This window comes from Hemiscyllium ocellatum, chromosome 5 (assembly GCF_020745735.1).
Source record: "Hemiscyllium ocellatum isolate sHemOce1 chromosome 5, sHemOce1.pat.X.cur, whole genome shotgun sequence".
NCBI classification, from domain to species: domain Eukaryota; kingdom Metazoa; phylum Chordata; class Chondrichthyes; order Orectolobiformes; family Hemiscylliidae; genus Hemiscyllium; species Hemiscyllium ocellatum.
In genome coordinates, this window is record NC_083405.1 from 47,536,921 (window position 1) to 47,549,599 (window position 12,679).

Genomic DNA, 12,679 nt, shown 5'->3' on the forward strand with positions numbered 1-12,679 from the left:
TTCACCAGTTTGGTTTTCTTCACCTTGTTGTTTTTGATAGTTGTTCTCTGTGGAACAAATACATTTCCACCATGTCAGCCTTTCTATCTTTTCAGAGCCAACTTTTCTGCAATAAACTTTGGGGATGACATTGTCAAATCTTCTCAAATTGATAACATATTTGGGTTAGGTTTTTTTTTGCTATTCCTAACTTCATTTGTGAATTGGCAGTATTGTTGATGCTCTTAAAAACATGAATGATGTACCAATATTTCCTGATTGTTGACGTCACTATCTGTTTCCATGTTAAGTCAGGAGAGGGAACAGTGGATGCCCAGAACATCAATTCTCCTGCTCCTCCGATGCTACCTGACCTGCTGTGCTTTTCCAGCACCACACTGTCAACTCTGATCTCCAGCATCTGCAGTCCTCACGTTCTCCACGTATATATCACACAATCCGCATCGTAACTGAATAGAGTCATAGTGCACTGAAACAGACCCTTCAGTCTGACACATCCAAGCTGACTAAGTTTCCCAAACTAAATTAACCCCACTTAACTTGAGAGAGTTTACCATAACTCTCTCAACCTTTCCTATTCATGTACCTGTCCAAATTTCTTAAATGTTTTAACTATACCTGCATCTACCACTTTGTCTGGCAGTTTGTTCCACATATGAACTACACTTTGTGTGAAAAGGGTGCCTCTGGGTCCCTTTTAAATCTTTCCCCTCGCACCTTAAACCGATACCCCCTAGTTTTGGACTCCCTTACGTTCGGGAAAATATCTTGTCTGTTTACCCAATCCGTGTCCCTCACAATTTTATAAATCCCTATGAAGCCTCTGTCACTCCAGTGAAAATAGCCCTAGCCTATTCAGCCTCTCCTCATATCTCAAACCCTCCACCTTTGGCAACATCCTTGTAAATCAACCCTTTCAAGTTTGTGCACAGCTTTGGGTCTTATATCAGGAAGGATGTAATGGTCCTGGAGTGGGTTCAGAGGAGGTTCATGGAAGTGATCCCATGAATGAAAAGTTTAACATATGAGGAACATTTGAGGACTGTGGGTCCATACTTGATGGGGTTTAGAAGGATAAAGGGGAATCTAATTGAAACTTTCAGAACACTGAATGCCCTGGACAGAGTGGGTGTTGGGAAGATGTTTTCATTGGTAGGAAAGACTAGAACCCAAGGTACAGCCTTAGAGTAAAGAGAAGACCTCTTTGAATGGAGATAAGGAAAAACTTCTTCAGCCAGAGAGTGATGAATTTCAGGAATTCACTGTCACAGAAGGAAGAGAAGGCTAAGTCATTGAGTATATTTAAGATGGACATAGATAGGTTCTTGATTGTCAAGGGGATCAGGGAGAAAGTAGGAGAATAGAGTAGAGAAATGTATCAACCTTAATTGAATGGTAGAGCAGACTCGATGGGCTGAATGAATTTCTGCTCCTATATCTTATTTCTTAAGTTTCACAACATCTTTCCTACAGCAGGTAGACCATAATTGCATGCAGTAGTTCAAAAGTGGCCTAATCAATGTCCTGTACAACAGCAACATGATCTCAACTGCTGTACTCAATGCAATGACGAATAAAGAAAATCACCTTCAACGAACTATGAAACTGCACCCCATGGTCTCTTTGCTCAATAACACTCCTTGGAGCCAACCATTAAGTGTATAAGTCCTGCTCTAATTTGCCTTTCCAAAATGCAACTCCTTACACTAACCTAATTTAAACTCCATCAATAGTCCCTGACCCTTTGGCCCAGCTGATCAAGATAATGGATCTTTAGCAATATCTTCTATCCATGCTTTGATTTAAATCACTGTCATTTAAATCAAAGTTTTCAGAGATTAACTGGAGGAAACTTGTCATACATTTTGTGGATCTAGGATCATTACTCAGTTATGAGATGGTGAGGATTGTGGAGTCAGAGTAGATAAAGTATGGTGCTGGAGAAAGCACAGCAGGTCAGGTAGCATCCTAGGAGCAAGAGAGTTTACATTTTGGGCAGTATCCTTCATGAGGCATGGCATTACTCAATTATACACAGGTAAGTCCAAGCAGCTCATCAGTTAGGATTTAGTTGTATGAATTGAATTATTATACTAACACATTTAAGAATTCTTATAGACTGCATATCATGTTTGTAAGACTACATCCACAACACCACCACCACCAATCCTCCCCTGCCCCAATTTATGTCCCAACCTGGCTGTGATGTCACCGTTGGGCAGAGGGTCACAGGGACAAGATCAGATCAAAGTTATCTTTTTCATGAAAGTGACTGGTAATTTTGAGTGTACAAACTTTTGTTTATCTTGGTAAAATTTACATGTTTACTATTTTGATGATTCAAATGACTAACATGTAGGAAAACATAGTTTGCATCTCAAAATTTGCCATTGCATATGCACATGAAGAACATTGGAAGCAGATTTGAGAGAAACTTTCAAAGGAATTGAATAAGACTTAAAACATTTACTGAGCTATGTGGGAAGAAAGTAGGAGAGTGGGAGCGATCAGACATCGCTTCCAGAGTCTGCACAGATGTGATGCTCTGAACAGTGTACTTTTGTGCTCTGTTGTTCTCCGACTGTGCTAATTTTTAGAATCAACAGCAAATTTAGTTGCTAGTTCTACCACATCTATGTTATTGTGTTGTTGGGTTGGAATAGATCCAATAACTTTCAAAAACTGTTAGCAATAAAACACTAACTTTACAGCATATTTACAGATATAAAAACATTCCCTGAGACTGGCTTTCTTCCATGCCACTTTCTTAAAGACTCTCAGATTACTGTCATGTCTGCATTTCCTTCTATGGCATTGCAGACTATTGTATGAACCCTCAATGGGACCCAACGTAGCATATTCCATTGTACCACATTTACAACCTCTGTGCCCATCCCATATATCTCCGCCAAGTCTTTGTTCAGACTTCAGCATTTTCTAATGCTTCTGGAAACCCAAAGCTTCTGTCTCCTAGTCATTCTTAACATCTTCATTATTTTGAGTCTCTTTGGTCAAAGCTTATTTTCTTTCTCCCCTCTTTTCTGTATCTTTTGTTTTTGAGATTCTCATCTCTTAACCAACTAGCCTGTAGTATCCTCACTAATCTATCATTATTTGTTCTCCACTCAGTTGTAGTGAATAAGTGTTCTCATTCTGCTATTGATGAGTGAAAGCATGAGCTTACACTGAGGTAATGTATGGGTTGTAAGGGGCCATTGGTGGAGGAGGAAAAAAATGTGCAAGGAAGAAGCATGGGGATGCCTTATGAACAAAATATGTTTGAATCCAGGCGATGATTCACAACTCCTTTGTGATCTGTGAACCATGAATCATGGAAAAGTTATCTTGACTTCACAAAAAGCACTGACGCTAAAAGATACTTAACCGGTAGTACATCTGGCCAGGAGACAGCACAGGTTCATGACCCACATCCTTACACTGTGTTATCCAAAATTAGACAAACTGGGAATGGGAGCAGGAATCAGATCCTGCCTGTTATTGTTGAATGTCTACAGAGTCCTTGCAAACCCACAAATTATTGGGCCCACAGATCTATTTCTATTTTGTTCACTGCAAACATGGCAAAATAGTTCCAAAACAAGATCATGATCAGGGGGCCTTTCATTTCCCTAGATGAATGTGCTTCCCGTTCCTGGGTATTTTGAACATGATAGACTTCACTACAGCGTGAAAGAATAAGGAAGCCATTTGGAGCTTCAAAGGTTGCCCTTTTTTTTCTTCTTAGTCAGAGAGCAAGATTCAGACCTTTCAGTCCAACTCATCCATGCTGATCAGATATCCAAAATAAATCTAGTCTATTTACCAGCATTTGACACACATCCCTCGAAACCCTTCATATTGATATACCAATGCAGATGCCTTGTAATAATACCAGCCTCCACCACTTCCTCTGGCAGCTCATTCCATAGATGCACCCACTTTTAAATCTTTACACTCTCTCCTTAAACCTATGCTCTCGAGTTTTGGACTCCCCCTCTCCCCCACTATTCATCCTATCCGTGCCTCTCATGATTTTATATACCTCTGTAAGGCCACCTTCTCAAACTCTGCTCCAGGAAGAAATGCCCCAGCCTATTCAATCTCTCCCTAAATCTTGAATCCTCCAACCCTGGTGACATCCTTGTAAATCTTTTCTGAGCCCTTGTGAGTTTCACACCATCCTCCCTATAGAGGGGAGACTGGATTTGGGCGCACTATTCCAAAAATGACCTAACCAATTTCCTGTACAGCTGCAACATGGCCTCCCAACTCCTATACGCGATGCACTGACTAATAAAGTTTTGTTTTGTGGATTGGTTTGTGTACTCTGGTCCCAAGTTAGAAAATACATAAGGGTTGGGAGGAATGACAGAAAACTGCACTACCTCTCACAATGGCGACTGGAATGTCTGGCAGCATAGAGGAGGTGAGCACTCCCAGGTGTGCAGTTGTGGTGACTGCTGTATCCATGCAGATAAGGTTCCCTATATAAACTCAACAGGGTTGGCACTAAATGGTATGCTCATCATGTTAAAGCTTGGGGCCCATGTATTATAATGGACTAAATGTTGAGGCAAAGGAAAAAAGAATGCCTGCAATATCTAAATATTTAAACTAACTGCAATTGTGGTGCCTTGATTAACACTGAAAAGTGCAAATGTAGCTTGAGCTGTATTTAATATTTCAAAATTTCTTCCTTCAGGGCATCTTATTGCACTTCCCAGGCGGTCAGAATCATTCTGTGGCAATATTATGGATGGGATATAATAATTTGAGTAGACTTAGCTTATCACTGGATTTTAATTGATCGAGAAGCCATCACAGGGGATGTTCCAATTGTCCATAATGACATCAGTCGAAGAATTGGAACAATCTTGTTAAAATGGCAGAAATGTTCCAAATTAATGATGGACAATTCAACCTGAATAAATGCAGTTTCTCATAATCTGTGATATTGTTTCTAAGAAGTGGAATAATTTGAGATTCCATTGTTTTTGTTTTTAATGCTAGGAAAGGCAATCTACTGTGAAGAAAAGAGATGATAGTTCCCTACAAATGAAAAAATCAGAGGAGCGCACCAAAATTCAACGAGCTAACTCAGTCACTGTGGATGGACAGGGGCTGCAGGTATGTTGCTCAATAATGGTAGGATCATTCCGTAATGTTGTCCTCTTTCTGATATAAATTTTGGTTATAAGAGAAGGCAGAGACAGGGAGGATACATTCTACTACAGTTGTTTGTTTTTGGGTAAGCTGGTCATTAAATAATCCATAACACACTGACTTTAAATGTCTAACTGGGAAAGTAATGCGATTACAGTATGTTTGAGCTGGAGACTGTGAGATAAGTAGGGAACAAAATCAAGCAGCAAAGCAAAATCTTGATACTCTTAACCAGTTTGGCAGTATCTTTAGGAAGAAAAACAGAGTTATTGTTTTGAGGTCAGAAACTCTCCTTTGGAACTTCGGGCTGGAAGATGGGATTTATGCTGCTGAAAGGGGTTGAAGGGCTCAGGGAAAGTACAGAAAGGTGGATGTGAAATAGGTTAGAGAATGGGAGTGATTAATTAACTAAGATGTCATGGAACAAAGGTAATGGGAATGATAATGGTTGAAGTAAAGAAACAGCATAAAACCCATCACATTTCTTCCCCTTTTCCTTTGAAGAAGAATCATTGTTGACTCAAAATATTGACTCTGTTTCTCTTTCATGAAATCCTACCACACCTACAGACTACTTCTATAACATTTCCTGTTTTTATGGTGCATACCTGATTTTGATGCAACACAATTCTGCCACTGCCACCACCCCCCCCCCCCAACCCCCCCCAAAAAAAACTTGGGCCAGGGTGCATCTCAATTCAACAGCTGAATATGGGCAGGTGGTCCTGGAAAATTTTTGCAGCAATTCCAGCCTGTGGAGAGGAGGAGAGAAAATTCTGATGGACCAAATGGTGACTCTTGTTATCCTCCAAGTGATGGGGAGTTCTGAAGGGTTTCAGGAAATTCTACCTATTACATTCCCTGAAAAGTTCTACTGGAGCATGCAGTAACCTGTTCCCCTCTGGGTTTAGTAAAGGCCCCAAATGCCTTGGTATGAGAAAATAATGGAAACCTCTTGGTTTGCAATCTTATAGTTATTTTGGAATTTTGCCCTTTTTGATTTCCATGAGGCATTACCCAAGTCTTTTGTGGAATGATGGTGCTGACCATCCTAGACGTTTTCAAGGCAAGTCATGCTGTTGTCCACCTCCAGGCATCATTGGCTTGTTTTCATAATGCTAATAATCCCATGCTTCAATGTGATGCTGATATCTTTGGGAATTTCTGAACTCAGGCCTTGCTCCAGCCACAATTCCACTGGGAATACAAGGCAATTAGAATTTCAACCTCTTGTCAGAGGTGAGTAACCTTTCACCTGACTAAGGTGTCAGAATCATTTTTGTCATGAAACGAGAGGCTGTGTGTCGTCATACTTTCTGGAAAGGAATTAACTATTTGCATTAGTGTTTGTTTTGGTATCTGTCTCTGTCCAATGCAGGACTTCTGTTTTACATTCAGAGATTGATGACCTATTCGAACGGGTTAGTTCTCTTTGATAGGATTTCTGTTATTCCACCGATTGTTCCTCCCAGCTCTTCCTGGACATTGGGGATAGCTCATGACTGTCAGAGCTTTACTCAGGTTCCAGTTTGGTAGCTCTTCTCTCAAACTTAGAAGCACCATTATTATATGCACCTTTGTCACTTCTTGGTAATAGTGACATTTTACATTTGGATGTGATCCATGACAGCAAAACACACACAAACACGCACAGCTGCTTTTAGGTGGTAGTCAGTTTGAGTCAAAATTTAGCAGGACACAACTTAATATTGTCATAGATAATTGTGGAAATGTTGTTGCAAGTTAACATTCATTTCCACTGTAGCTTCACTCCATTACTGTTTCCTCATTTAAAACAATGGGAGGGCATGCTAGTGCAGAGAGAGAAATAAAATAATTATACCCTTGGGCTGGAATCTTGAGCATGACTGGTTCAAAAAATTCAATGAAGTCAAAGAAAACTCCTTTCTGTGTTACCTGCTGGCATTCTCTGCTTCACACCAGTCAAATTGTGAAGAATGTTAGAACCATACTACAGAGATACAGGCAGTTGAATGGTATCACCCCTAAATGGTATTGTGGTACACAACTAACCCATGCTTGATCACTGTGCTGCAGGACAGCATGGTAAATTTGTGTCGCCTGCAGTTTTAAGTGAATGCTGTTTGCAGCCAGCACGACGACTTATGCAGTTTATTGTCTGCATTTAGTGACCTGATGTTGTGAGTGCTGTATAAAAGGACCCTGCAAATGGGTAGTGTATTTTGGCTGCAGGAGATGTGGGTGTCCTTGGAAACTGATTTTGTGCTCTGCAGCTCGAGTATGTGATGAAAAATGTTTTGGCGTGTGCACCATGATTTTCTGTCAGTGAGCAGGAAGTGTTAGTGCAAAATGTGGAGTGAAACGTATCATTACAATGGAAAAAGGTTTCCTCTAGACACGTGCTGAAGAGACAGTGAAAACAAGTAGCAACAGAGGCTAATAACAAGCATGTCATTCCAAGATGTAGAAAGAAGTTTAACAATCTTGCAAAAACAATCAAAGTGGATGAATTCAACTTCATGTCATATGTCCCACCAAATCCACTGCTTAATTCGCGACACCCCTGTTATCCAGTTACAATCATCGATCCGTGTCAATCAATTCTCATCCTTTTGAATCCCATGATTTACTTCACCATCAAGTTTGTCAACAGTGCAACTTCAACTCACAGCTCATTTACACTGGCGGCTGTTCGTTTGTTTCAGCCTCTAGCTATTGGAAAATTTATTTTCCCAACAGCTTCACCCAAGTGAAGGATCTCCAATATTGATTGTTTACGAAGTTGCTCCCTAAAAATATGTAGTGGATGAGACCTTTTGCTGAAACTGGTTTCCCTTCCTCCTCTCCTATCTTACATCAGCCTATCCAGGTCTGTGTGACCTTTCTACATTCACCCAGTCATGTTGAATTCCAAGAGGGAATTCCACATTTTGCACTAAGACTTCCTGCTCACTGACAGAAAATCAGCCGTCAGAAAGCAATAAGATTTTGAATCACCCAAAAAAAGTAGACCTTTGTAGGCAGAATTTTTTATCTTCATGGTGTTAGAAAAGTGCCAATGACAAATGCAACTAGCATTCAGAAGTAAGAGTACCCCAGTTAATCTGAGTTAATAGTCAATTATCCCTTTTAAAAAAAGCTGGAGAAGTAGAGTTGTGTGGAGCAGGTTTCCTTCATGCATGTTCACCTGGATGAATTCAGAATCCTTCATATCTGCTTGACACACTGGTTTGAGATCTGTTACTGATACGTAGGTAGCAAGTGTCAGTTAAGTATACACATTTACCAGATAGCATCCTGTCCTGCTGAAAATGTGTGCTGGCATCCTAGGCCCATTTTCTGAGCCTTCTGCAGCCGTACAATGCCTCAAAGTTTGGATGCTATATGACCCAGTTTAACCTACAATAATTGACTCAAAAAGATAGAAAATATAAGTTATGAATGCTGCAAATACCTGAAACCAACAGTCAAAAGTGTCTTGAAACCTAATAACAAATGGCAAATAAACAAAAAAGCAGTTTCTTAATCAATGTTACAATGGTTTAAAACCAAATGGCATATTTTCTGGTGGTTAAGTGGATGAACGCACTAGCTAGTTTAAACTCAAAAGGAAAAGAAGGTTATAAAAGTTTATTTTGTCTGTGGTATTTTTGCTGATTTCAGCTTGGCTGGCAGCCATTGATCTCCATGAGCTTTCAGCTGAGGTAGGTAGGAGAAAAGTCATCTGTCATTTTGAATCCTAATTGCTAGACACTCAAACAAAAAAAGAAATGCACATTTGGTCCTTGAAAAAGTACATGGGCTGTGATACCATGATAGATTTTTGGCTTTCTCCTTGCACTCCAAATACGTATTCCTAACACAACGTATCTGTTACAGATGGGCCAAAACCACCTGTAATATGCAAAATACACCTTTCACATTCTGAGAATCAGAATGGAAGGTCACTGAACCTTAACTGTTTACCTCTAAAAGTAGGATAAAAATCAGGAAGATTGAGGCTGGCTGTGCCTTAGAATGGAATCATGGCAAATCAGCAGGACCTATTTATTTCATGAAAATTGGAGTTGCATTAATACAATTTTTATGTTTACCTGTATTGTTCCTGTAAAATTCTATGGACAATGAGTTAATAGTTAGGAGGCTAACATGTTGCAATTTAAAGCTTCCCTGGCCTGCTTTTATCTCAAGTGCTTCAAAGAGTTACGCAGCATTTACTTGTATTAGGTCTTAGAATATTGTAAAATTTTATGATGCATATACCAAGTTTTGAACATTTGAAGTGTTTTTTTTAAAAGAGTGCAGTTTTGTCTTCCTGGATTCCTTCTGGTAATTCCACTCAGGAGAAAGAACAAGTGGAAGAAGCAAGGACAGCTGACATTGTCATGAGAGTAAATAGAAGGAAATGCATTTATATGGGAATTATTGCCTTTCCAACATGTAGGCCCAAGCTAATACATGTAACCTACTTTGGCAAGAATAGACTGTGCTTTCTAGAAAGTTGATCACATACGTGACCTACATTAAACTCTTGCAGCTTGTAATGTATAGCCTGTTGCAGTCAATGTCACTGAATATTGCTTCCATGTTATCACAGATTTATTAGTAACTGGTTAATCTTGAGATGCACCGAGGAGCTATCTATTGCAGCTTTTCTGGAGCAAACTTTGTTCATCTCTTTGTTGATGGAGATTGGAACCAGTGAGAAGGACTCTTGATACACTCGGCCACAAATTGTCCGCAGTGCCTTGCCTCATCCACCTTATCAGTGGAATCCTTTATAAATGTAAGAGTTATTCTTGATTAATATGCAGTTGGTGTGCTACCATCAGCAACAAGTGCAAAATGCCATGTCAGCTTTTGTGGCAATTGGCATGATACTTCTGCATTGCATTAATTCTTCTTCACCCCTCTCTTTGCTTCTATAGAATAATTGGAAATTGACTGCTGGTGAGTAAGAGCGCATCAAACTTTCAAGAAACCATACCTCAGTGGTCAAACCAAGCCACAATCAGTTTTATTAGCCCACAGTTCAATTGCTGTGTGTGGAGAATTCAGTGAACAGACCAATAGTGTTCTCCACAGCTTAGATAAGTCAATCAGCCCCTGAAATGCAACCACAAAGAGTGTCCTGTATTATTGTGCTTTGGTGTATGTGACTTGACTATGTAATATGGAGCTACAAGTTATTGAGGGATTTTCAGTGTGATGAAGGAGAGAGACAACGATGACAAATTATTCTGAAGAGACAGATGGGTTCCTGTACCTGGAGACCTTCCCACTGAAGTGTACTTTAATTCTTCACTCTTATTTAATAATGTATTCTGGTAGTAGCACTGTTCACCATTTGTCCCATTGCTTCAAACTTAATGTAAACAGCATATACCTCAACATACTTCCCACTGAAGTGTTCACCACCTTACTAAACCTTTCCTATGCCCCATAACAGCTTCAATAAAAATATATAGTGCTAATATTGTTCAGTTTTGTCTCTTCTCAGGTATAGTCCACATTTCCTTCAAATCTATATTCAACACTCATCTATTCAAAATGAAACCAACTCCTGTCATCCTGTCCCACTCTGTCCTTGCAAAATACTGTACTCCTCTATTTTAAGCTCCCTTTCCTACTGAGTTCTTGAACATACTGTCGTATCAGAACACCATGCTCATCATTCCCTGAATTCCATGTTTGAATCCATCCCATCAGGTTTATAACCCCCTACCGAAACAGATCTTAGCAGTCGTAAATGGCATGTTATGTGACAAAGATATGCTCTCTGACCTTTTGAGCCTTTTTGCAAACTTTGACATTGTTGACCACACCATCATTCTGTAACCCTTCCCCACTGACATCTGGCTAAGTCACTGAAATTAGTTGGCTCCATTATTATCCATTCGGTCAGCACTGTAGAATGGCATGCAGTTGCTTCTCTGTCACTCTCAACACCATTACTTCGGATGACCATTTCTGTTGACATCTCTGCTATCTTTAAATTGATACACAGCTTGTGGATTGCTAAATGAACAGAACTCCTCCACTAAATGTGTGCAAGTCTTAAACCATTGTCCCTGATCGCTGCTGCAAACCTTACACTATAGCCAGCAATGCTGTCCCTCTCCCTGCGAACTGTGTGAGGCTGAAACATACTGTTTGAATCCTTAGAGTCATATTTGACCCTGAAATGACCTTGTAACCATATGGCTGTGCCATTACCCGCACTAGTCAACCCTACCACCCTATGGCCGAACACTTCAACTCCCCCTCCCACTCTGCCAAGGACATGCAGATCATGGGCCTCCTCCATCGCCACTCCCTTACCACATGACACCTGGAGGAAGAACGCCTCATCTTCCGCCTCGGGACCCTCCAATCCCAGGGCCTTAATTTGGATTTCTTCAGTTTCCTCATTTCCCCTTCCCCCACCTTATCCCAGTTGCAACCTTCCAACTCAGCACCATCCTCATGACCCATCCCATCTGTCCATCTTTCTTCCCTCCTATCCACTTCACCCCCCCGACCTATCACCTTTACCCCCACCTCCGTCTACCTATTGCACTCTCAGCTATCTTCTGCTCCCCCCTCACCACAAGCCCCAGTCCCCTCCCATTTATCTCTCCACTCGCAAGGCTCTCAGCCTCATTCCTGATGATTTAGCCCGAAACCTTGATTTTCCTGCACCTCAGATGCAGCCTGACCTGCTCTGCTTTTCTAGCACCACACTCTTGACTATAATCTCCAGCATCTGCAGTCCTCACTTTTGCCTTGCATTAGTAAAACACTATCTCCTGCTATCTCTATTAGACTATCTACTTCCACCCCACCTCAGTTCATTTGGTATTAAAAACCAAATCTGTGTCTTTTTTTACATCTAGACTTGAATATTGTTACATCTCTATGCTACTCTCTCCCCACCCTAGCTTATCTCTCCATGCTTCCGGCTCACTGCCTTTATTCCTGATGAAGGGTTTTTGCCCGAAATGTTGATTTCGCTGCTTCTTGGATGCTGCCTGAACTGCTGTGCTCTTCCAGCACCACTGATCCAGAATCTGGTTTCCAGCATCTGCAGTCATTGCTTTTACCTCGTTGATTTTAACCCTACTGCGAATCCTCTTGCAAGGATGCCTGCCTTGAAGAAGTTTTCTTCCTCTCTCTACAAGAATCTCAGGGAGTCCCTCTCCCACTGCAACTCCCAGGTCATTTCCTCTGCCCTGAAGCTCTTCGTCATTTCCCCTTCCCCCACCTCATCTTAGTTTCAAACTTCCAGCTCAGCACTTTCCCCATGACTTGTCCGGACTTGTCCGACCTGCCTAGCTCCTTTTCCACCTATCCACTCCACCCTCTCCTCCCTGACCTATCACCTTCATCTCCTTCCCCACTCACCCACTGTACTCTATGCTACTCTCTCTCCACCCCCACCCTCCTCTAGCTTATCTCTGCATGCTTCCAGCTCACTGCCTTTATTCCTGATGAAGGGCTTTTGCCCGAAACATCGATTTCGCTGCTCCTTGGATGCTGCCTGAACTGCTGTGCT

The 12,679-nt window shown here is 41.0% G+C and overlaps 1 protein-coding gene across 2 annotated transcripts in view; it reads left to right on the forward strand.

The window, feature by feature from the left end:
- dgkb (diacylglycerol kinase, beta) overlaps positions 1-12,679 on the forward strand; it is a 729,492-nt gene that overhangs the window by 270,854 nt on the left and 445,959 nt on the right. For both annotated transcript variants that reach the window (XM_060825438.1, XM_060825439.1), the window contains exon 14: positions 5,011-5,127. In XM_060825438.1, the coding sequence (XP_060681421.1) occupies positions 5,011-5,127 (117 nt within the window). The remainder of the gene's footprint in view (positions 1-5,010; positions 5,128-12,679) is intronic.